Raw genomic sequence first — 26,601 nt, 5'->3', positions numbered from 1 at the left:
CCAGTTCTGTGGGTTTAGAGTTTGTTGATAAGGTCAATGTGGGCTCCGCAGCCTCCACCACACTGGAGTGTGTGACTTGGCAGGTTTGTGAGAGGGTGAGTTTATTCTTCTATTTACACTGGGCTTCTGTGTGTTCCCAATGAGTTCTAGAGTCAGAGGACCCTACAGCACAAAAGCAATCTCTTCAGCCCACCTAGTCCATGGTAGCCTGGTCTTCTGCATAGTCCCACATATGAAGAATCATAACCATCCAGACCTCTCATCCATATACCCATCCAACCTTTTCTTAGGTGTTTCTTAGGTCTGGAAGCTCATTCCACACACACACCTTCCCCTTATTGGAGGGAGTCCCCCCTCAGGTTCTCCTTAAATATTTCACCTTTCACCTTGAACCTATGACCTCTAGCTTCAGTCTCACCAAACCTGATTGGATAAAGCCTGCAAGCATTCACCCCATGGATACCCCTCATAATTTTACATACGAGATCTCCACTTACTCTCCTTCACTCCTGGGAATAAAGTCCTAACCTATTGAACCTATCCTTGTAACTCAAGTCCTCAATTCCCTGCAACATCCTTAGAAGGATTCAAAGCTCTCAATGCCAGCGTGGATACTCCTTCCCCATTCTGAACAGTTGAAGGTGAGGGACTCCTATTTTCCAGTGAGAATTTACAACTTTCCGAGGAAGCTTTGACAATCTTCTTGAATGTTCTTGATATTCCAAGTGGTAACTACTTCCTGTAACAAATCTCAGGACAGTTTGCTTCAGGAAGCGGGTATTGTGCCTGCCAACAACACCATGGCCCATCCGTCAGCGCCAACTGACCAGTGCTGGGGTTGCTGGCCTGTGAACAACGCTGATGTCAGGAATGGTCATATATATGAATGAGAAACCGACTGCTCTGCAGAAATAGTAAAGACAGGCCTTCAATTCTCTATAACCAAAGGAGAAAGATCAGTCTTTTACCTCATACGAAAAGGGAAATGCCACGAATGAATCACATTTATTAATTTTAACTATTCATACCTTAAGCATTTTTATGTTTAAAAAAATCTATAGTTTCTATTGTGGTAGCGATTCCATACAATAGAGGCATGGCTTACCTGCTTGACATAATGGACAGCACCAATCTTTATATTTATACTCAAATTCTGTACAATCATTTATATGTGAAGCTTCTATTAACACCAGTGACAGGATCTGATAACCTGTAATTAAATAGTTAAATTAAGGGATTTTAATAGTGCTGGAGAAATATTTACTTTTGACATCGCACAGTGTTACTGGTGATTATTTTGAAAGTTACTTTACTGTAACCCATAGATTCAGTGTGTTATCTCACAAAACAGTTCAGATTTACAACTATAATCAAAAGTACACTCCTGGTTTCCATCAAACGGTTAGGACAACTTATTAGCAGATTTTCAGTGTCTAGATGATTACAGAAAGGTACTTTTGTGATTAATACAGAATTTCATTGATAGTTAACCAAAACAAAAACATAACAGTTACTCAGCTTACTTCAAAAGCCATTGTACTTGAAAGTTATTTGAACACAGAGAATGCTGAAATTTTTCAGCAGGTCTCTTAGTATCTGAGGGAAAGAAACAGAGTTAATTTTTCAGGTTGACAAGTAAATTACTGCAGACGTTGGAAAATAAACAGAAAGCAAACTCTGGGATGCTTGAATGAAATTCCTCTCATAGATCACTTGCTTAAACTCCAGTTCCACCTGTTCAGAGGTGATAAGGCCATTGCTGGCCCACAGACTTTACCACAGTGCAGCGTGTGACTGGCTGGGTGAGTAGTTTGTGAGATGGTGTGATTCTTCTATTTACACTGGGTTTCCAATAGTTACAGAGTCACCCACACTGAATGAGTGTTACTGAATATTCTGAAACAAAACTGGCAACACAATCTTCACCTACCCACAATGACTCTGCTGTTGTATTGTTGAAAGCTGGAGCCACATTTTTCCACCTTGAACCCCTTGGACTCCGTCCTGTCACAGACATTCCATGTGTTTCATCCCATCCTCTCCCCCTTTCGCTTTCTCACTTTCCAGTTCTAACACTGGATTATTCATCAGTTAATTCTACTTTTCTCTCAGCAGATACTGCCTGACCAATCAAAAGCATGCATTAGTTTTAATGAAAACATATAAAATCAACTGTGAAGAAGTACAGTATATTGATCTGGTGAATGGTCTTTGAATGGGACCAACTACATACCTGTGAATAATATTGCAAGTTTAGAGATCCCCATCCAATGGTAAACAATGCTGTCAACAATGAGATGTTTTGGATGACAGTCTGTGATTTCCAATCCTCAGTCTTCTATAACACATCTGTAAAACATGACAGCAAATAACAACATCCTGATATTGGTCCTGATGTGGGATCGCAGCCTGAACTGTCGACTGTTTATTCATTTCCATAGATGCTGCCCAACCTACTGAGTTCCTCCAGAAATTTGTGTGTGTTGCTAAGCATTTAATAAGTTTTTTAACTTCCAATTTCAAAATTGTACAAATAGAAAAATGAAAAAAGAAAAATAATAATAAATAAAGTAATAGCTATTGAGAATGTGAGTTGTTGAGTCCTTGAAACTGTGTCCATCGTTTGTGGAATCACTTCAGTGTTTGGATGGGTGAAGTTGTCTACACTGGCTCAGGAGCCTGATAAGAACACAAGAACGATTGGTGGGTGATAACTGTTGCTGAACCTGGTGGTGTGGGATTCACGGAAGGAACAGAATTAGAATATTTTAGACCTTGATTTATCAATGTACACAAATGCCACAATGATAGTGGACCGCATAAAGCAAATCTTTCATTGCAACATCTCCCTTCTCATTGATACAGTGGTTCTTGCAGCACAATAAGGTAGGCAACAAGTATGTGACCATAGGTGGCTGATTGATGATAGGAAGTTCTGAAGCAATAAGTTATCTCAGAGTTGTAAATAAGGAGAATGCTGTTTTGATGACCCGTTGGTGAGTACATCAATGTGGGTGTAAAGGGACTCAGCAAGGTCATTTTTTACATGTGATTCCCAGTTACACAGACCCCCATGCAGCCCCACCATGGTGCAGAAGGTCGGTGATGGAACCTTTGAACCTTGTGAAGATCTTCTTGAAGGTGATATTTTCTGGCACTTGTATGGTGCAGATATTACTTGTTACTTCTCAAAGGTTCCACCCAACTATTTCACTTTTGATCAGCTGCATGAAGAATTCAGGGGTTAAAGAGTCACACAAAACTGGAAGGTATGATGAAACAAAGGGAGACATTGATGGGGACCTGAAGGAAGCTTCAGGGCGAAGCTCTGCAGGGGTGAAGTGGCGGGGTGCGCGCTAAGTCATTAAGGCAGTCACTGTTGTGGCTCAACTCAAGAAGAACAGCAGGTAAAAGCCAGATAAACACAGTCCAGCTAATCATATGCCAGTGATAGGAAAAATTTTCTCTTGAGAATTTAAGGGAGGGTTAGATGTACACTTGGGAAAAAGGGTCCTGATCAGGTTTCCTGATGTAGGGTGTCAACCCAAAATATTGACTGTCCATTTCTCTGATTAACCTACCAAGTACCTCAGGTGTCACATGTTTCAACTTAGCTGTCAGCTTCTGGCATTGTGTATGTTACTAACATCGTATGCCATCACTCTTGATGTCCTGGGCGGTGCCAATTGCGCTTCCTGCTGGAAGAAACCTCAATTTGCCACTCATAATGACTAATTCTGCTTTACTTTTCTGTAACTCTTCTCCCTAACATTCCAACTGCTTCAATCACTTCATGTTTTCCAAGGCCAGGGTGTGAGTTTGCAAAATGACTGGCTGCACCCCGTTGCTGAAGGGGTTTGTTAAGTTGTCCACGTCCCATGGACTGGGTACACCTTCTATCTCCTCTGCAATGCAGTTCAGTATGATCCAACTTTTACACAGCAGAAAGACTCTCAAAAGCTTGACCAACTACATTCGTAGTGTAGCTTTGACAGCAGATCAGAGACTGGGTATTGTCATGAGCCCAATGGGACTTTCCTGCGTGCCATAGAGTGTTGGGCTTCTAGGTTTCTTTAGTACCTGTATTTACTGATTGTTATCTTAACTAGAGCTGTTAAGCCCTTCTGCTGTCTTCTTCTTTTGTGGCACTGGTGGCTCGCACCCATCAGGAAGATGTTTTATCACCACCTTTTGTAATGGAGTATGAAGGGAGGCATGAAGGGGATCATATCCTAGCACCCCAAAACAATTTTAATTAAAAAGTTCACCAGGGCCCTGCACAACTTAATCATCCCAGATTCAGGTGCCAAAATATCCTGCAAACTAGGCAGCCCAGATCTACCCAATAATTGCCAAAACAGATTCCTACATTCTAACGAATGTCTGTGGCACACCATGATCCCACGTTCCACTGTCTCTGGGACCTTACAAACATCACACCCCCCATTCCCATGCTTACCAACAAGCAGAGTGTAAACCCGGATGTCCAAACCTCAGTCTCACCAAGCACACATCTTCTCTCCTATTCCTTCCCAAAAGGCACCTCTTCTGAACTGCTGGAAACAAATTTTAATACTACCTCCCTGTCCCACTCCTACCCACAGTTTCTGTCATTTCCGAATCCCAGCCTAACTAGTACAAGTGTCACAACCACGGATTCGGCAGAGCAGTAGATATGGAAATTGCAGTAGATATGGAAATTGCACTAGTGAATATGCACGTGTCAGCTAATTATTATTTCATTGTCATAGTATTTAACTCCATTCGTTCAGTCGTAGTGCTTGTCAAGACTTGGACACAGCATTATAATGCTTCAAAAAAAATCCAAACTGACTAAAATCCAAAACATTTTAATCCAAACATTTTAAATTTGAAGATGAAGCTGATCCATAAGCCACACAACCATAATCAAGTACAGATCTAATTAAACAAATATAAATGGTCAACAAAGATTTTCGAGAAGCACCCCAAGAATACCCACATAGACAGCTGGGGATATTTAATGATCCTTTACATATTACGGACCTGTTTGAAACACTTTTTTACACAATACCTCTCGGTGATTGGTTGCTCAACTTTGAGAAGCTCTGACTTTTCGATTTTGATTACCAAGTTTGTTTTACTAATCTCCTTCTGAACAGCCTTCATCAATCTAACCGGATGAAGACGTTTATCAAAATTCAGACATCCCACCCTGCAAAAACTCATTTCAGGGAGGTAGCACCATCAATTTGCCGGAGAACTACCAGAACTCCCCGGAGAGGTGGGAAGTCTGCAATAGAGTAGCTCCTTAGCAGCTAGCCAGCTAGTTTAAATAACGTTAGCTATGCGAGTGAACTAATGACACCTGTTAAACTCACCTCAACATGTCTTTTACAGTCTTAACCCACCATGGACAATAGAAAAGTCACTGTTGCAAACAGCGCAGCGAGAAACACTGTCATTATTTTGGCCCTTATTAGGCAGGGGTACACCTTAGTGTAGTCTGGGGTGACGTACGTTTCATATTTTCTTTTTTTGGAACACTCTCCCATGGCGCTCGCTAGCTCGCGCTCTCTCTCTCTCCCCCCCCCCTCAAAAAAAATTGATTTCCGGGACATTTTATATAATTTGCGGGCATCAGGGAGCTACTATTAATATGCGAGAGACTCCCGGAACTTTAGGGAGAGATGGGATGTCTGAAAATTAGTTATGAAAGTAATCATTAACTTGAAATCGACACCATTCTTCAACCCCCGATCCCTTCACTGGGCGACCCCACCCCCCTTCCCTCTCACACTCATTTTCCTTTTATTTCTTACCAAAATCCGTTTCATACCCTTACTGAACTCCCCATCTGAACTGATGCTCCCCTCAGTCACAATACAGCTGATACAACACCCGTCCGCTTCTCCCTGGCGCACGGTCTTGATCCAAAACAAAAGTGAAATAATATTTTTTTTATGAATTGCATACTAATGTCTCTCCTTTAATGGATAGAAAATGGTTTGTAATTGAAACTTCTCTTACTTGCCTGTGCCAGTGGTTCAGCGCATACAACTGGGCTAGACTGAGACGTCTTTGCAGAGTTTTGCTCCTTTGGCAATGCCCCATGTAAACGAACTCATACATATTCATTGCAGAAACTATACCCGTCCCTCAGCAAGAAAAATCATCTCACTACTGTATTGCAGGGCTGTGTACTGTCTAGAGTGAGCAGAGAGTCTCTGTCGAATAGAAATGATTCGCTTTCAAATTCTGCAGATGGAAGAGTGGACATCTCATTCATAATAAATCATAATGCGTATTTGCTACAACCTGTCTTAATTCCAGTGGTCAAATGGGTGAAACAGTTCTATGCGTATTTGCTACAACCTGTCTTAATTCCAGTGGTCAAATGCGTGAAACAGTTCTAAAGGTGATGAAAATCTGGCCTGAAAGTGCAATCACCTTTAATTCTACTTCGATAATACGAACTGGAGAATGCTGTCAAAACAACAACCTTGCAAAACCAAGGAACTGGAGGATCGATTACAGGAAAGGGGCACCAGAGCTCCATGAGCCTGTCCTCATTGGAGGGTCTGAGGAGGAGATGTGTCTGGCCTGGTATGGAAAACCCTACAAAAAGTAGTGGATTCGACCCATCACAGGTCAAGCCCTCCCAACCACTGAGCACATCTGCATGAAACGCTGTAACTATCATCATAAATCCACACCCCCCCCCCCCCCAACCAGGTAATGCTCTCTTCTTCCTGCTGCCTCTTGGGTAGCAGATACAAGGACCTCGCACTACCAGGTTCGGGATGAGTTACTACGTCTCAACCATCAGGCTCTTGAATAAAAGGGAATAATTACACTCATTTGCTCCATCATTGAAATGTTCCTACAACCAATGATCTCACTCTAATACCTCTTAATACTGTAATACTTCCTCCCTCTCCATGTTTATCTTAACAAATATTTCCCAATCACCTCCTAAACCAGCCTGTCGCCTGTCAATAAGTCTGTCAGTGACTTGTGATTTCGAAGTATCTGCAGTACCCCTAGATGCCAGATGGTGGCACTCTACCTCACATTTACAGCGCCATTGGCAGGAAGTGAGCAATGTAAACACGGAAAATACTGAGATTACTAAACAACATTAAGTCTGTTTGTCAGACTTGAAATGTTCACTCTGTTTCTCTTCTCACAGAGGCAGCTTGACCTGATGTGTATTTCAAGCATTTCGAGTTGTTATTTTAGATTTCCAGCATCTACAGTTTTATTTTTAATTTTCAGTAAGTTTCGGGCGTTCAAAGTTCAAAGTAAATTTATTATCAAGGTATGTATATGACACCATACACAACCCCAAGATTCGTTTCCTTGCGGCCATACACAGTAAACCCAGGAAACACAAATGGAATCAAAGAAAAGCACACTCAACAGGAAGGCCAAATAACCAGTGTGCAAAAGACAACGAACTGTGCAAATGTGAAAGGTTCAGTGATGGGGCAAATGAAGCAAAGTGAAGTTACTCCCTCTGGTTCAAGAGCCTGATGGTTGAGGGGTAATAATTGTTCCTGAACCTGGTGGTATGAGTCCTGAGGCTCCTGTACTTTCGTCCTGATGGCAGCAGCAAGAAGAGAGCCTGACCTGGGTGGTGGGGGTCCTCGGTGATAGATGGTGCTTTCCTGTGACAACACTCTGTGTAGATGTGCTCAATGGTGGGGAGGGTTTTACCCCTGATGGACTGGGCCGTATCCATTACTTTCTGTATGATTTCCCATGCAAGGGCATTGGTGTTTCCATACTAGGCTGTGATGCAGTCTGTCAATATACTCTCCACCACACATCACCTTGTGGAGATTGTGGAGATGTTGACAATTCGAGCTGACTGGAGTGTGCAAGTGAGGAAATCGAGGGTCTAATTGCACAAGGAGGTATCGAGGCCAAGGTCTTGAAGCTTATGCATTAGTTTTGAGGGGACAATGGTACTGAATGCCAAACTGTAGTCAATGAAGAGCACCCTGATGAATGCATTTTACTGTTGTCTTCCTGTCAGCTTGAACCAGTCTGGCCACTTTCCTCTGACCTCTCTCATTAACAAGGTGTTTTCAGTCACAGAACTGCCACTCACTGGATTTTTATTTTGTTTCGTTTTTCACACCATTCTCTGTAAGCTCTGGAGACGGTTGTGTATGACTTTCCCAAGAGATCAGCAGTTTCTGAGATACTCCAACCACCCTGTCTGGCACCAACAATCAAGTGAATTTCACATGGTGAGGAAAGAGCGTACAGAAGTGAGATATATCAGTTAGTTGAGTGGTGTTGCAGCAATAACCTTGCACACAATGTCAGCAACATCAAAGAGCTGATTGTGTACTTCAGGAAGTATAAGACGAGGAACACACACGAATCCTTATACGGGGTCATAAGTGGAGAGAGTGAGCAGTTTCAAGTCCCAGGGTGTCAATATCTCTGAGGACCTAACCTGGACACAATATATTGATGCAGCTATAAAGAAGGCAAGGCAGTGGATATATTTCTTTTGGAGTTTGTGGAGATTTGGTTTGTCAACTAAAACACTCAAAAACTTCTACAAGTGTGCTGTGGAGAGCATTCTGACCGGCTGCATCACCATCTGGTGTGGGGGAGGAGCTACTGCACAAGATGGAAGTTACAGAAACTTGCAAAATTAGTCAGCTCCATCATAGTGCTGGCCTCTGTAGTAGCCAAGACACCTTCAAGGGGCAGGGTCTTAGGAGGGCAGTGTTCATTTTTAAGTACCCCCACCACCCAGGACGTGCCTCTTCACACTGTTACCATTGGGAAGGAGGTACAAAAACCTGAAGGCACGCACTCAGCAATGCAGAAACGGCTTCCTTCCCTTTGCCATCTGATTTCTAAATTGACATTGAACCCATGAACACTGCCTCACTTGAAGGGTCTCAGCCTGAAACGTCTACGGCGCCTCTTCCTATAGATGCTGCTTGGCCTGCTGCGTTCACCAGCAACTTTGATGTATGTTCCTTTTTCTATTTCTGTTTTTTTGCCCTGCTTACTTTAACTTAACTATTTAATAGACATTCACATACTTAAGGTAACTCAGATTTTTCTCTATATTTGTTTATCATGTATTGCATCGTGCTGCTGTCACAAAGTTAACAAATTTCACGATGTATGCCGGTGATATTAAATCTGATTCTGAAGTCATCTGGATCACATTTCTTCCCCATTCTGGTGTTTGGTCTGAACCTCGTGACCATGTCTGCATGCTTTTCTGCATTGAGTTGCTGCCACATGATTGTCTGGTTAGATATTTGCGTTAACAACAGGAGCACAATTGTTCCTAATAAAGTGGCCTCCGTATGTATAATATTTATTGTGATATGATATACAGTTCTGATTGCTACACTCTCAGAAGGATATGATAGAACAGCAGAGGGGTGCAGAGGAGATTCACCGGGAGATTGTCTGGATTGGAGAACCTGAGTTGTCGGGAGGGACTGGTTCAGTTGTTGCTTACCCTGGTGCAGAACAGGCTGAGCTGTGATAGATTTTGGGAGATTATGAGTGTCCTTAGGCAAAATCCTTTTCTCTTGACAAGGAAATACAAAACCAAAGGTTATAGGTATAAGGTGAGACAAAAGAGTTGTAAAGGGAATCAGAAGGGTGGATTTTTTTTTACATAGAGTTTTTGCTTTCTCAAATATACTGCCAGAGGAGGTGATGGAATCAAATACAATTCTTTCAGTAATATACAAAAGTCTGAGGTATTAATGTACAAAAGTATATAGCTAGAGTGCCAAGACTTTTGCACAGCACTGTATTTGTCAGCGAGGAGTGGAGAGCGCACTTACAAAGCAGGTGGGAGCAACGGATGTCGGGAATGGCGAGGGGGAAGTGCCGCAGGAGGTGGGAGAGAGGGATGCCAGGCGTGCGGGATGTACGGGATAACAAGGTCAGTTGATTCCAACCAGTTGGTTTATTGATCATTACAGAATGTCTCTGTTCCCACTCCCTCTCGCTTCTCCCAACTGTGATTCTCCTCTCCCTGCCTCCTTCCCACTCTCAGTCCACAATAGAGACCCATATCAGAATCAGGTTTATCATCACTCAGATACGTCATGAAATTTGTTTTTGTTGCGGCAGTGGTTTTGTGCAATACATAAAATTACTACTGTACTGTACAAAAGTCTTAGGCATCCTAGCTATATATATGTGCCTACATAAGAACATAAGAAATAGGAGCAGGAGTAGGCCATCTGGCCCATCGAGCCTGCCCCTCCATGCAATAAGATCATGGCTGATATGTCCGTAAACTCAGCTCCATCTACTTGCCTTTTCCCCATAACCCTTAATTCCCCTCACTATGTAAAAACCTATCTAACTGTATCTTAAATATATTTAGTGAAGAAGCCTCAACTGCTTCCCTGGTTAGAGAATTCCACAGATTCATCACTCTCTGGGAAAAACAGTTTCTCCTCATCTCCGTCCTAAATCTTTTCCCCTGAATCTTGAGGCAATGACCCCTAGTTCTAGTCTCAGCTACCAATGGAAACAACTTTCCTACTTCTATCTTATCTATCCCTTTCAAAATTTTGTATGTTTCTATAAGATCCCCTCTCATTCTTCTGAATTCAAGAGAGTATAGTCCCAGGCAACTCAATCTCTCCTCATAGGTTAACGTCTTCATCTCTGGAATCATCCTGGTGAATCTCTTCTGTACTGCCTCCAAAGCCAGAATATCCTTCCTCAAGTCTGGAGACCAGAACTGCACACAGTACTCCAGGTGCGGCCTCACGAGTACCCTGTATAGTTGCAGCATAACCTCCCTGCTCTTGAATTCAATCCCTCTAGCAATGAAGGCCAACATTCTGTTTACCTTCTTAATAACCCGTTGTACCTGCAAGACAACTTCTTGCGATTCATGTACAAGCACTCCCAAGTCCCTCTGCACAACAGCATTCTGCAATCTTTCACCATTTAAATAATAATCTGCTCTTCTATTATTCCCTCCAAAATTGCCTACGATTTTTCCACTGGACATTTAAAAGGCATTTAGCAGACGCTTAAGTAGGTAATGAGTAGAAGGAGTCAGTCTGAGCAACACACACAAAATGCTGGAGGAACTCAGCAGGCCAGGCAGCATCCATGGGAAAAAGTACAGTTTACGTTTTGGCAGAACTGGAGAAAAAAAAAGCTGAGGAGTAGATTTAAAAGGTGGGGGGGGGAGAGAAACACAAGGTGATAGGTGAAGCTTGAAGAGGGAGGGATGAGGTAAAGAGCTGGGAAGTTGATTGGCGAAGAGACAGAATGTCACGGAAGAAAGAAACGGGGGGAAGGAGCACTAGAGGGAGGGGATGAATGGCCAGAGAGATGGGGTGAGAGAGGGAAAAGAGGATGAGGAATGGAGAGGGGGGCATTACCAGAAGCTTGAGAAATCAGTGTTCATGCCATCGGGTTGGAGGCTAACAGGTAATTGTGTCTGTCTGAATGTGGGCAAGTGCGGTTAGTATTGTAGAATTCTGATGTTTGTAATCCAAGGTTATTTTGGAGGTCAGGATAGAGACAGGAAACTTATCGCTTCACAATTGTTTTATTAAGCGTTAAAAGAATGATGAAAATTGGAAAACAGGTAGTGACAGAGGTCAGTAGTAGATGGGACAGAGGAAACAAAAGATGGAACCGCTGCTTGGACAGTTCTTTATACCCATAGATAAGAAACACTCTGTTCAAATTTGCAGATAAGAGTCAACCAATCAGATTAAAATCATGCAACACCAGAGAACCATCGAGATCTTTCCCAAATGTAAAGAATTGCAACCACTAATGGACTTACTAAACAGCAGCAGTTAAATGTATATTAGATATACTAAATACAAGCAGATAATTGTCAAAAAGTTTGGATATGGTAGAGAGAGAGAGAGAGAGATAGAGAGAGGTCGATAGTTCACTGACTTTAATGAGAACTGCTGCAGAATTTAAAGGAAAAGAGAAACAATAAATGCTAGGCCAACAGGGCCAAACTGAAATTTGAATGCCAACACAGCAGCTGAAAGCAATTTCCCAAGACTAAATGAATAGCGCTCTTTTCCAGCGTCAGTTTTTCCCGGACAAGCAGGGAGCATGAATGTGCTTTTGCCGAACTCACGAGAAGACTACAACAAAAAGAAGGGATTTAAATACTGCCATAATGTAACAGTAATTAGCTGGAACGTGAATATTCATGAGCACGATTGCAGACCCTGCCATCTGTGGGAGTGTGTGGAGCACACAGCGAGTCTGTGGTTGTGGCACATTTATTTGTTAGGCCGCAAAGGAAATAGCAAACAGTCTAATCCGACAGTGTGGTAGATGATCAGAAACTTACTTACTGCCTGGTGTGTTGCTGTTTGCTTATGGCAGCAATGAGGGTCCTTCATCTCTGTCTGTCCTTGGCCATCTTGTGTATTGGGCCCCAGGTGTGGTTCAGGGTCCTCATTTCTGCCTCTACGGTAGGGCACCAAGTTGTCTTTGGTCCCCCACGTTTCCTCCGCCCTTCAGGGGTCCAGTGAAGTGCTGTCTTGATGCTGGAGTTGGCCTTCTTTCTGAACTCGGTCTTGGCTTCCTCCATCATGCCAGTAGCTTCCTTTCAGTCTTCACCACTGTCAGCCATGTAAGTCCCAGGTGGAAACTCAGGAATAACATGATAACATGTTTCACAGACACATAAGGATCATTTATTGCTGTTTCCGTAACAATTTCTTACCAGTCAGGATTGTTAAACCCCCCCCCCCCACCACCAATCTGGAAGACCGATGGACCACTCTTAGTCTGGCCTCTGCCCTTTGACCTGTTTGGCATGGCCGACCCTACCAAGAGCCAAAGCATAAAGTCCTGACTCTGGGTCATTGAGGTATGCAAGCCTCTAAACTGCGACAAAGTTGTGGTCCTCTTGGAGGGATGATCAGAAAGGTTGGCACCGAATGAGTGGGCTGAATGGCCCATTTCTGTATTGTACAACTCTAAGAGTCAATGTGGGCAATGCTTCTCAACGACGTGGCTTTTAGCAAGATGCCACAGGGCACATCAGCCAGAAACGTGAAAGGCCATGCCATCCAAAGGAGAGTGACAAAAGGGATCGTAAATCCTCTCAGTGGTGTGGAGGGGAACGGTTGGCATGTGGTACAGGTCAGCACGGTAGTGTAGAGGTTAGCACAACACTTTACAGCACCGGTGATCACCGGTCGGGGGTTCAATTCCCACCTCAGTCTATAAGGAGTTTGTACACTTCCCCATGTCCACATGGTGCCCTGGTTTTCTCCCGTGTTCCCAAAGATGTCTGTGTTAGCGTTAGTAAACCGTGGGCATGCTACATTGGCTCCGGAGTATGGCCACACTTGTGGGCTGCCCCCTTAGACTGTGTCGGTTGTTGACGCAACATGACACATTTCAATATTTCGATGTACGTGTGACAAATAAAGCTCATCTTTAATTTTCGCATTTTTGTGACTGGAATCGATAGAGCTCGGTTCCAGTCCCTTGCCTTTTGTAACACGTGATGTCGGAGGTGGGATGATGCAGATTGCCGATGGTTGTAGGCAGTGAGGAGGAAAGTATCAGGTTTCAGGATGGTGTGGATGAAATGGACAGTGACAAAAGGAATTTAACGTGGAGAGGTGTGAGGTAAAACACGGCAGGGGAAGACACAACACATCAGAGAATGGTGAGACAGATGGAGCCAAAGAGGGTGCACTGAGTGTACGTCAACAGATCTATAATGTGGTTGGACAAATGTGGTTAAAAATGCAAAATGGAACATAGGATCAGGAGTTATACCAAAACCACGCTAACACATTGTCAACCACAGCGAGGTTACTGCATATTGTTCCAGTAATTTTGAGACCCAACTCAGGACTACAAAATCTTAGGTTGCTTTCTTGGCACAGAGAAGGCTAAAGAGAGATGTAACTATAAACTTACGTGGGGTTCAGTTAGAGAAAACGAGAAGGATCTGTCATTCCGATAAATTTTCCCCTCCCCTTCCCTCTTCTTCATTTTCCCACTCTGACTCCCCTCGTCTTCTCCTCACCTGCCTATAGAGTTGCCAACTTTCTCACTCCCAAATAAAGGACAAAAATACAGTCAAATACGGGACACTTGTTTACCCCGAGAAAGACTACCATGACCATGAAGCTTTGCGCGGGCACCTGTGTGCGCATACGTGACGTGCGCATGCGTGTACGTGCCGATTTTTTTCTACAAATCGGTTTTGGCTTAACCTTACCGATTCTGATACACTGTACATACATTATTTCTACTTTATATAGGCTGTGTATTTATTATCCTGCTTTTACTATATATTAGTGTTATTTTAGGTTTTATGTGTTATTTGGTAGGTTATTTTTTGGGGTCTGGGAACGCTCAGAAATTTTTCCCATATAAATTAATGGTAATGGCTTCCTCACTTTACGCAATTTCGGCTTATGAATGGTTCCATAGGAACGCTCGACCTTAGCGGGGGAAATACGGGACAAGGGTGGTACCGTATGGGACAAACCGAGTTAGCCCAATATACGGGATGTCCCGGCTAATACGGGACAGTTGGCAACCCTACCTGTCTATCACCTCTCCCTGGTGCCCCTCACTTCCCTTTCACCCATGGTTCACTCGCCTATCAGATTCCTTCTTCTTTAATCCTTTACCTTTCCCACCTATCACCTCCCAGCTTCTCAGTTCATCACCCCTCCCCCATCCGCTTAGTTTCACCTATCATCTGCCAGCTTGTACTCCTTCCCCTCCCCCCACCTCCTTATCCTGGCATCTTCCTCCTTCCTTCCCAGTCCAAAGACATATCGGTTAGTAGGTTAATGGGTCACTGTAAGTTGTCCCATGATTGGAATAGGGTTAAATTGGGGATTGCTGGGCTGTGCAGCTCAAAGAGCCGGAAATAAATTTCAATAAATAAATAAGTGGTTTGCTATTGCCTTCTGCTGGGCAGTATCTTTACAAGATGGGTGACCCCAGCCAGTATCAATAACCTTTAGAGATTGTCTGCCTGACGTCAGTGGTGGCATAACCAGGACTTGTGATCTGCACCGGCTGTTCACACGACCATCCACCACCTGCTCCCATGGATGACTTCACGTGACCCTGACTGTCGGTCTAAGCAGGTGCTCCACCTCGCCCAAGGGTGATCCGCAGGCTGGCGGAGGGAAAGAGCACCTTACACCTCCTTTGCTAGAGACCTATTCCCACCCTGCCACCTCACTATATACAATGTAAAAAAATCTAAAAATTAGGACAAGGACTAACCGTTTGGCCGCTCAGGCATTTGGTAAGATCATGATTGATTCACTTGCAACTGAAACTAAGCATTTTTTTCTTCCCTTGTTAATCTTCCAACCCCTTTGCTTATCAAGTCAATAGACAACTCCTTCGGAGAACATCGTACCCAACCCTAGTCATCGTACCACTACTTAACAAGTAGCTCTCTGTGTCAGCCTTAATAATATTCTAAGACTATACTTCCACCGCAGTTTATTCAATATTCATAACTCTCTGAGAGAAAAAAATTCACCAAGTCCCATCCTCCAGTAAGATGGCGGAGTGCATGGCTGCAGCAGCCCGTCTGGGTACAAACAAAGTTGTTCTTCCTTTACGTCGTTTCCGCGCTCACAACACACAGCTGTTTACCAAGAACGTCCAGTACTCCAGGTCTACCCCACTAGTGAGTTGCTGGATAGCGATGGAGCTGGACTTGTTGGGCACCGTGTTGTAGCCTGCTTCTGCCACCCAGGGAGGAAGGCATCAGAGGAGCGTGTAGGCGGTGTGCGATCCCACACCTCACCTCCATGGAGTCTTTGTTGTGATCACAAGACCCTGTTGGATATTGGTAATGTGGAATACCGTGAGTCCGATTCACCGGTTCATTTGCAAGACTGCTGGCCAGGGGGAACAGCGTTGCCTCTATTGGTTGCGCGGACCAGGGCCCCATGCTGCGGGGTCGACTGTTGCGGCCATCGAAGAAGGAGACGCCGGAGTCGGCTGTGTGCCTCTGGGTTCCATGTTGGGCTGGAGGTTGGCCCCTTCCATTGGTGTTTGCTCGGTGGGAGACAAACTGGATTACATTTGTCTGCTGGTGCATTGCATGATATGAGGAACTGCTGTGGCTGTCCTTGCAGAAACATGGCTTCAGGACAACATCTATCAGTCTACAGACCATGACACTCAGGGACTTGGGCTAGATTATTTTTTTGTTTTGGTTTGTAACTGTATGTTTTTCTGCTTTCATAACTCTATGTTCTATAAGTCTTGTGTGTGGTGTTTTGCACCTTTTTTCCCAGAGGAACTCTGTTTCATTTAGCTGTATCCCTGTGCATTGTCGAATGACATCTAATCTTGAGCTTGAACTTGAATTTAAGTGGCTGGCACCTTATTGTTTGAAAAGACATGCATAGTTTTAGATTTTTCCACAAGAAAATCAATATTGACAATTTCAGGGGCCCCGCACAAGAACCCATTTCAGTAACTCCTCACGGGCAACCTGATGTCTGTCAACCAACAGGACCCAGAAGGGCCTGCAGTGCCCTGGTGTACGATAAATATCATTTGATTTCTCAATCAATAAGTACCAAAACTGGTTTGATAAAGATAACCTGAAATGCAGAGTGACAACCTACAAAGTCTGACTGCAACATGATTCGATAAAGAGCAGCTGGCAGCTATGAAAAGATAACCCAGCAAACACCAGATGCTGTGGCCTCAACTCAAAACCAATCACCCAAGATCCATCCTACTGAGAGATGGAACCGGTAGAGAGCTTAGCAAGGATGCAACAGATCCCTCCTCTACTCCCTATACACACATGAAAATGTGGCTAAACCTAGGTTGAATGTCACATACAGTACTGTGCAAAGGTCTTAGGCACATAAAACTTTCGCACAGTACTGTAGTAATTTAATGTATCACACTGTAATGCTGCTGCAAAAAAAAACAGATTTCATGATGTATGTGAGTGAAGATAAACCTGATTCTGATATGGGTCTCTATTGTGGACTGAGGGTGGGAAGGGGGCAGGTTGAGAAGAATTACGGGTGAGAAAAGGGGGAGGGAGCAGGAAGCACCAGAGAGACATTCTCTAATGTTCAATAAACCAGTAGTTTGGAATCAATGACCTTGCCTGGTGTCTCAGGTCTGGGTGTGTCTGCACACGTGCCAAACCCCACCCCTGGCACAAATATATATATGTGCCTAGGACTTTTGCACAATGTACATGTTCACTGACAACACAATTGTTGTCAGTGTTGTTGGACAAATCACCGGTGGGGATGAGACGGTGTACGGGACTGAAATCAGACACCTGGTTCAGTGCTGCTGCAACAAGAACCTCTCCTCGACAACAGCAAAACTGAAGGAGTGTATGTCGACTTCAGGAAGGGGAAGGAGGGTGTGCTTAAGCCTGTGTACATTCATAGTTCAGTGGTGGAGAGAGTCAGCAGCTTTAAATTCCTGGATGTTAACATATCAGTTACCTGACTTGGTTACAGCAGATATATGTTATCATAAGGAAAGACATCAACATCTTTCTTATATTAAGGAGGTTTGTCATGTCACTAAACACTCAAAGAAACTTATACTGATACACTGCCGAAGGTTTCTTGACTGATTCCCATTATGGTCTGTTGCGGCAATTCAAATGCACAGGGGCGTGAGAAGCTGCAGAGAGGATTGGACCTAAGCCAATGCTTCTCTGCCACGTTCTTTCTCCACCAGGGTACTGTCTCAAGAAGGCAACATCGATCATCAAAAATCTTCACCATCCAGGCCACGCTGTATTCTTGCAACTACCATGAGGCAGCAGGTACCCACACTACCAGGTTAAAGGACAGTGACTTGCCTTTGTTGTGACAGGAACAAAGTCACTGGACAGACCCTGATAGTTGATATAGAAGTGTTTTATTCAAAAAAAATGAGCAACAGGCATCAAATTGAGACACTCTTGCAGGAAGAGGCCTCCCAACCCAATATTACATGACATTTTTATATGCTAAAGATCAAAGGTAACAGCAGGACAATTCTGTAGTTACAACGTGTCTACAATGCTTCCTTTGAATTACATACAGTTTTTGCATACTTCTTTGCACTCACACTCCAGACACCCAGAATGAATGTTAGTTATTGTTGTCTGGGTTTCAATCAACTCCAGTCTGCAGCTCTAGGAAAACTATTGTTGAGGGCTGCATTTTAAATTCAATCTCCAATCCACGTTCATGTCTGAAGATTGGTTGCGGGTGAAAGGAATATTTGCTGTATGCCCTAACCCCACAATACGACTTAACACCTTCAACCACTTAATTCTTGAACCAACCAGTACAACCTGAATCATTACCCTGTATAATAATACTTGGAACATCATTTATTTATTTTCTGTTCTAGTTATGTCCTTTCTTGTATAATTTTGTATGATTTATGTTTAATATATGCTCTTTCTATGTATGTTGTGTTTCTAGGGCGATGTGACTGTGAAGGTGCTACAACCATGTTTTCCATTACAGCCGTGCATTCATGTACTTGTGCATATGACAATGAATTCGACATTGACTTTGACACCCAGTCCCCATTAACAGCACCCCTGACTCTATCCTATAGCACAGGAGTCCCCAACCTTTTTTGCACCGCGGACCGGTTTAATATTGACAATATTCTTGTGGACTGGCCAACCGGTGGGGGGGGGGGTGGTGTTCAAGTAGGGTTAAACTCACCTCAACATGTCTTTTACAGTTAGGGTTGCCAACTTTCTCACTCCCAAATAAGGGACAAAAGTAGCAGTCAAATCCTGACAAAGGGTCCCGGCCTGAAACGTCGACTGTACCTCTTCCTATAGATGCTGCCGGGCCTGCTACGTTCACCAGCATTTTTTGTGTGTGTTTACCCCAAGAAAGACTACCATGACCATGAAGCCTTGCGCGGGCTCCTGTGTGCACATCGTGACATTCGCATATGTGACGTGTGCGTGCGTGTATGTGCCGATTTTTTTTCCACAAATCAGTTTTGGCTTAATTTTCCCGACTACACTGTACCTTATTATTTCTACTTTATATAGGCTGTGTATTTATCATATCATTAATGCTTTTACTACATGTTAGAATTATTTTAGGTTTTATGTATGATTTGGTAGGTTATTTTTTGGGTCTGGAACTCTCAAAAGTTTTTTCCATATAAATTAATGGTAATTGCTTCTTCGCTTCACGCCATATCGGCACGAAAAGTTTCACAGGAACGCTCTACCTTAGCGGGGGAAATACGGGACACAGGTGATTTAGATTAGATTATAAGGACACAAAGTCCTCTTTTATTGTCATTTAGTAATACATGCATTGAGAAATGATACCATATTCCTCCGGTGTGATATCACAAAACACAAGACAGACCAAGACTGAAAAGATCAACAAAACCACATAATTATAACATATAGTTACAAGAGTGCAACAATACCATAACTTGATGAAGAACAGTCCATGGCACATTAAAAGAGTTCAAAGTTTCTCAAAAGTCCCACATCTCACACAGACAGGAGGAGGGAGAAAACTCTCCCTACTCTCCCTGCCATGCCCGACTACAGTCCGACTCCGAGTTGCCTGAAAACTTCGAGCCTCCGATCAGCCCTCCGACACCATGTACTGAGCACCATCTGTATCTGAACAATTCAACCTCTGTCTCGGTCACCAGCAGCAGGCAAAGCCGGGGATTTTGAGGCCTTCCCTCGGAAGATTCCCGATCGCACAGTAACAGTGGCAGCGAACCGGCATTTCAGAAATTTCTCCAGTTGTTCCTCTGTGCTTTCACGTCTGTCTCCATCAAATCAGAATTGTCCTCGGCCCCTAATTTAGCCCAATATACGGGATGTCCTGGCAAATACGGAACAGTTGGCAACCCTATGTTCAAGTTAACAGTGCGTGACAGGGAATGTGGAAAGGTGCAACTGACTCATATTGTTTCCTCGCGGCCCGGTGGTTGGGGACCACTGCTATAGCACATTCTTTGATCCTCTCTCACCACAACTCTAGTCACAAAAGGTCTGTTGCCTCAGAAACCACATCATAGGAGAAGTGAACGCCTGAGGAGTTGCAAGACCCCTGGAGAGAACGACTCCCCTGCTGAAGTACCAAAACCTATGGATGGGGTACACATTTACCTCATCTTGAAATATGGAGATTTGAGTTTGAGGATAAGTGTTCCGATTCCTGCCGTTGGAGGCCTGGTGTTCAATGACCAGCATGCCCTGGGATCGAGGCCGAGGACAAATTCGAAGGAGAATTTTGTACAGTCATAGAAACAGCATGCAGTTTATTGTTGTTATCGTGCAGTGAAAAGATTTCTGCTGTACCGTGATGGGCAGAACCTCACCGTGACTCAGAGAGCAATCTCAGGACGATGTTTACAGTGGTCTCAAAAGGAAGAATCCGTTGTATTGAAGCAATTACATTTCCTTCCTTTCTGAGAGACGCTCACAACTGTTAGATTCTGATGTTCTCTCAGGATTCAAGTTTACTTGTCACATTGACATTGGAACTCAGAGAGAAATGCATTGTCTGCAGTAATAACCAACACACCCGAGGGGTGCACTGGGGGAGGTTGAAGCCCGGTGTATGCAGCACCGAGTCCGGGTCTGCTGGAGGTTGGATCTGGAGGCCTGACCTGGGGTTAAAGGACTACGTATGTGCCTGGGAGGGAGGGAGAAATGGGGCTTGTCTTTTGCTGTGGTTCTATGGCTTGTGATGTTCTGTGTTGTTCTGGTGAGCGCTGTGGGCATACTGGGTTGGCACCTGCACGCTGCCCCCAGCGCACCTCTCGGGAGTGCTGTTGTTAATGTAAACAATGCATTTCTCGCTGAGTTTCAATGTCAACGCGACAAGTAAACTTGAATCCCGAGAATAGGTCACAATCTGACAGTTGTGAGTGTCTACCGAAAGGAAGGAAATGTAATTGATGCACTACAGAGGGTTCTTCCTCTTAAAGCCACTGCAAAGGTTGTCCTGAAACTGCTGTCTGAGTCACAGTGAGGTTCTGCCCATCACACGCTACAGCAGAAATTTCACTGCACAATAACACAATAAATGCTTGCTATTTCTTTGACTGCACTAACCATCCTTGTAGCTGAGGTGCATAAACTGAGATTAGATTAGATTAGATTATGAGGACATGCAGTCATTTTTTATTGTCATTTAGTAATGCATGCATTAAGAAATGATACAATGTTTTTCCAGAATGATATCACAGAAACACATACAATGTTTTTCCAGAATGATATCACAGAAACACATACAATGTTTTTCCAGAATGATATCACAGAAACACATGACAAACCGAATTAAAAACTGACAAAAACCACATAATTATAACATATAGTTACAACAGTGCAAAGCAATACCGTAATTTGATAAGAACAGACCATGGGCACATGGTAAAAAGTCTCAAAGTCTCTCGAAAGTCCCATCATCTCATGCAGACGGTGAACCTCCAGCGCCGCAAACTTGCCGATGCAGCATCCTGGAAGCATCCGACCACAGTCCGACTCCAAGTCCGTCTGAAAACTCCAAGCCTCTGACCAGCTCTCCGACACCGAGCACTGAGCACCATCTCTGCCGAGCGCTTCGACCCCGGCCCCGGCAACAGGCAATAGGCAAAGCCGAGGATTTGGGGCCTACATCTCCGGAGATTCTCGATCGCACAGTAGCAGCGGCAGCAAAGCGGGCATTTCAGAAGTTTCTCCAGGTGTTCCTCCATGCTTCTCACGTCTGTCTCCATCAAATCAGGATTGTGCACGGTCCCCTAGTTAACACATACGATATCATTTGGAACAGCCGCGCACGCTGCGTTGCACCGCCATCTTCTCCTCCCTCCCAGATTAAGGGTCAGGCAGCTGTACTGTGAACTTGGCTTCAATGCATTCACACATTTCTTTCTCAGTGGGGCAAGAGAAACTAGGATGCTTCAAATAAACTTTTTAAAACAAATGCTTGTCACAGGAAATTCTCTGATCGCTATTCAGCCAACAAAACAGGATGGAGTGTGACCAACCACACAAGACCGGAAGACCATCAGATATTAGGCCATTTGGCCCATCTAATCTGCTCCTCCATTTCATCATGGCTGATCAATTTTCCCTCTCCGCTCCTGTTCTTCTCCCCGTATCCTTTCATGCCCTGACTAAACAAGTATCTGTCAACCTCTGCCTTAAATGTACCCAATGACTTGCCCCCCTCAGCCACCTGTGGCAAGGAATTCCACAGATTCACCTCTATGGCTAAAGAAATTCCTCCTCATCTTGGATCCAAAAGGATGCCCCTCCATCTGGAGGTTTAGACCTCCCCAACATCGGAAACATCCTCTGCACATCCATTCTAATGAGGCCCTTTCAGCATTCAATCGGTTTCAATGAGGTCACCCCTCACGTGTTAGAATTTAACTGTTTCCTCTGTAGTCTGACCAGTAACAAGTCTTACAAATCCACCAAAAAGGTGCAAAGTGAGTTCCAAGTCTGGATTCATTTCCGAAAACCTTTGAAAATGCTAATGCACAGCTCTTCATTGGGGTGACAACTTTTCATCAGTCTGCACCTCGAGAAGATTCTGGATAAATTCAGGAATTATAGTTTGAAAGGGAAAAGGAGGGCCCCCTTCTCAACTTTGGCTCAGTCACGAGGGATTATGCACAATCCTTCTCAAATCTGAGTTACTGTTGTCACATGTACCAAGAACATTCTCCATGCCATCTCTACAGGTGGGGTGTCATGGTAGTGGTCAGCGTAATGCTATTTACAGCGACCGTGGTCCGGGTTTAATTCTGCCGCCATCTGTAAGCAAATTTGTACGTTCTCCCTGACATTGCAGAATGAGTAAGAACCTATTCGACATCAGCGACAAGGTTCCCTCAACTTCAGCCGTTGAGAAGCAGGGTAGACTTGAGGCTTGTGGTTCGAGTGTTTGTTTTCTGTTATTGTGTGCAGAGACACGGTGAACAGCTTTTGGATTCTTGCCAAAAAAGGCAGATCATGCCATACATAAATACATCCAGCTGGTAAACAGATGTTGAATATTGTCCAAATATCTTTCATTCTTTGTTTTTAACTAGAGTGCCTAAGACTTTTACACACTACTGTAATTGTCAAGTTTTGTTTAGTTCAGTTTATTTTTTTTTCTAATTTGGGTTTTTTTTCCTGATTTTTCTTCCATTTTTCTTTTTATGATGTTTAATTACCTTAAGAGTTTGGGAGGCTTGGTATACTTGTGTTATCTGTAGTTTATATTCACATATGCTAATTACCAATAATGTAATCCCATTCTCTTTGTACTAATACTGTTGTTATGTTTATGAATTTGAAAATTAATAAAAAGATTGAAAAAGAAAGAAAGTACTGTAACTGTCAACGTGGAGCGGAGAGCGAGTTTGTAAATCGGACAGGAGCAAAGGATGATGGGAATGGTGAGGGTGGAGTGCCACGCGAGGGGTGTGGGTCAGGTAGCAGAGAGGGAGTGCCAGGGGTGGGGTGGTGTGGGAGTAGACACACCCTGCCCTGATAAGCTAAACAACTGATTACAGACAATTGTTTTATTGATCATTACAGAATGTCTCTCTGCTGCTTCCTGCTCCCTCCCCTCTCCCTTCCCCTTTTCCCAACTGTGATTCCCCTCTTCCTACCCCCTTCCCACTCTCAGTCCACAACAGGGACCCATATCAGAATCAGGTTTAGTATCACTCACATATGTCATGAAATTTGTTTTGCGGCAGTAGTACAGTGCAATACATAATATTACTACAGTAATATGCACGCGTGCTTAGGCACGCTAGTTATATACAGTATATATGAGCCAAAGACTTTTGCACAGTACTGTATGTGTTGCTCCAGATTCCAGCATCTGCATTCTCTTACATCTGCAGAATATAATGTAACTTTTACAGAGCAACTGATGTTCAGGCAAACAACATGAAGTGTGAGGACCAAGGTGAATGATAATGGGAGATCAACAGTTCATCTTTATTGTATCAGAGGTCTGTTCAGAGTCATATAACAGTGGGATACAATCTGTTTTCGAGATTGTGGCGTGGGCTTTCAGGCTTTTGAATCTTCTGCCCAACAGGGTAAAGAGCAGACAACAGGAATTTTGCAGATGCTGGAAATTCAAGCAACACACATCAAAGTTGCTGGTGAATGCAGCAGGCCAGGCAACACCTGTAGGAAGAGGTGCAGTCGACGTTTCAGGCTGAGACCCTTTGTCAGGACTAACTGAAGGAAGAGTGAGTAAGGGATTTGAAAGTTGGAGGGGGAGGGAGATCCCACCACTAAGCACATCTTTCCCTCCCCCCCTCTCTCTGCATTCCGCAGGGATCGCTCCCTACGCAACTCCCTTGTCCATTCGTCCCCCCCATCCCTCCCCACTGATCTCCCTCCTGGCACTTATCCGTGTAAGCGGAACAAGTGCTACACATGCCCTTACACTTCCTCCCTTACCACCATTCAGGGCCCCAAACAGTCTTTCCAGGTGAGGCAACACTTCACCTGTGAGTCAACTGGGGTGATATACTGCGTCCAGTGCTCCCGATGTGGCCTTTTATATATTGGCGAGACCCGACGCAGACTGGGAGACCGCTTTGCTGAACATCTACGCTCTGTCCGCCAGAGAAAGCAGGATCTCCCAGTGGCCACACATTTTAATTCCACATCCCATTCCCATTCTGACATGTCTATCCACGGCCTCCTCTACTGTAAAGATGAAGCCACACTCAGGTTGGAGGAACAACACCTTATATTCCGTCTGGGTAGCCTCCAACCTGATGGCATGAACATCGACTTCTCTAACTTCCACTAAGGCCCCACCTCCCCCTCGTACCCCATCTGTTACTTATTTTTATGCACACATTCTTTCTCTCACTCTCCTTTTTCTCCCACTGTCCCTCTGAATATACCTCTTGCCCATCCTCTGGGTCCCCCCGCCCCTCCTTGTCTTTCTTCCCGGACCTCCTGTCCCATGATCCTCTCGTATCCCCTTTTGCCTATCACCTGTCCAGCTCTTGGCTCCATCCCTCCCCCTCCTGTCTTCTCCTATCATTTTGGATCTCCCCCTCCCCCTCCAACTTTCAAATCCCTTAATCACTCTTCCTTCAGTTAGTCCTGACAAAGGGTCTCGGCCTGAAACGTCGACTGCACCTCTTCCTACAGATGCTGCCTGGCCTGCTGCGTTCACCAGCAACTTTGATGTGTGTTGCTAGGGTAAAGAGCAGGGTGTGAGGGGTCCTTGGTTATGTTGGCTGCTTTCCTGAGCCACTGGGTATTGCAGACAGTGTCACAGGAGGGGAGGCTGGTTTGAGTGATGGACTGAGCTGTGCTCACAACGTTGCAATTTCTTGCGATCTTGGGCACACCCTGCCACACCCTGTTGAGTTGCCTCTGGCTGGGATGCTTTCTAAAGTTGCCTTCTTATCCCATCACTGCTACTGGGGCATAGGCCACCATCAGCAACTCACCAGAGTATTCTGCTTTCACCATACAACTCTGAGGTGACGGTCCTTCCCCTCCCGTTGTGGTTTGTGCAGCCCTGGGTTTTTATAGTCTGCGGTTGCTGAGGTTACAATCCTCCCCTCCCATTGTGGTTTGTGTAGCTCTAGGTTTTTACAGTCTGGAGTTGCTGGCCCATAAACAGCCCTCCTCATTTTGCAGCCGGGCTTGGCACCATCCACGGTGGAGTTACTTTCCACCGTTGGGAGATGCTGAATTTTCCTTACCCTTCCGAGGAACTGCAACAACTGGTGAGCTTTCCTGGCTGTAGCGCTGAAGCTGCTGGACCAGGACAAATTGTTGATGATATCTGCATCTCGGAACTCGAAGCTGTCAGACATCTCCACCTCAGCACCATTGATATTGTGACGAGAATACACATAAATTAAGATGTTAGCTGGCCTGGGCTGGCACCAGTGGGATCAGCAGTTAGTCTGCCACCTGTCTTCAGGAGAAAGAGAGATAAGGAAAACAATGGAGCAGCATTTGGAGATGTTAATGAAGGGACGGGAGAGAGTAATGGAAGGAGAGCTGTCAAGATCGGCTCCCCCTTTGAACCCTGAACTGTTTGAAGTGATGGACAAGCGATACCCCAGCAGGGGGATAAAAAGGGACAGGTTCGCTAAGGCAACACACACGACACCCCGAGGTAACGAGACCCTGGAAGCGGTGCGTCTCCCATAAGTCGGTGGGAAGTTTTGGACGGCTGGTCGCGGGATCAAGCCATAGACGCACAGGGTGGAAAGGCACGATCAGCGGGAACCTGGTGTGTGTCCACCCTTGCCTTGGTGCCAGGTTCACCGCAGAGAAACGATCGTATCTGGAAACAGAGGGGACACGGTCGGTGACCTCAGATGACATCACAAAGGGCTCACACGAAAGCTGACTGCGAAGAATATCAAAGGTCTGTGTGTGGAAGCCATTTGAATATTCATTGGTTTTGTTCTCTCTCTCCTTCCCCCCACTGTCCATCTCCCATGGCAGCAATTACTGCGAACTGAACTGAACTAAATTGAACTGAACTTTGCGTCACTTTGAAACTGGTCATTTACCCCTAGACAACGATAGAGCTTGATTGATCCTGTTATCTTAATTCTGTGTAC

At 44.5% G+C, this 26,601-nt stretch overlaps 1 protein-coding gene across 1 annotated transcript in view; it reads right to left on the bottom strand.

Annotated features, from left to right (window-relative positions):
• Positions 1 to 26,601, bottom strand: part of LOC134337847 (tumor necrosis factor receptor superfamily member 5-like) — a 59,287-nt gene that overhangs the window by 23,983 nt on the left and 8,703 nt on the right. The window contains exons 2-3 of the mRNA XM_063033152.1: positions 2,234 to 2,349; positions 1,106 to 1,210 (exon numbers count right to left, since the gene is read on the bottom strand). Of these exons, the coding sequence (XP_062889222.1) occupies positions 1,106 to 1,210; positions 2,234 to 2,267 (139 nt within the window). The 5' untranslated portion in view covers positions 2,268 to 2,349. The remainder of the gene's footprint in view (positions 1 to 1,105; positions 1,211 to 2,233; positions 2,350 to 26,601) is intronic.

This window comes from Mobula hypostoma, chromosome 25 (assembly GCF_963921235.1).
Source record: "Mobula hypostoma chromosome 25, sMobHyp1.1, whole genome shotgun sequence".
In the NCBI taxonomy this organism is placed as follows: Eukaryota; Metazoa; Chordata; class Chondrichthyes; order Myliobatiformes; family Myliobatidae; genus Mobula; species Mobula hypostoma.
This window is presented reverse-complemented; position numbering and strand designations above follow the sequence as displayed.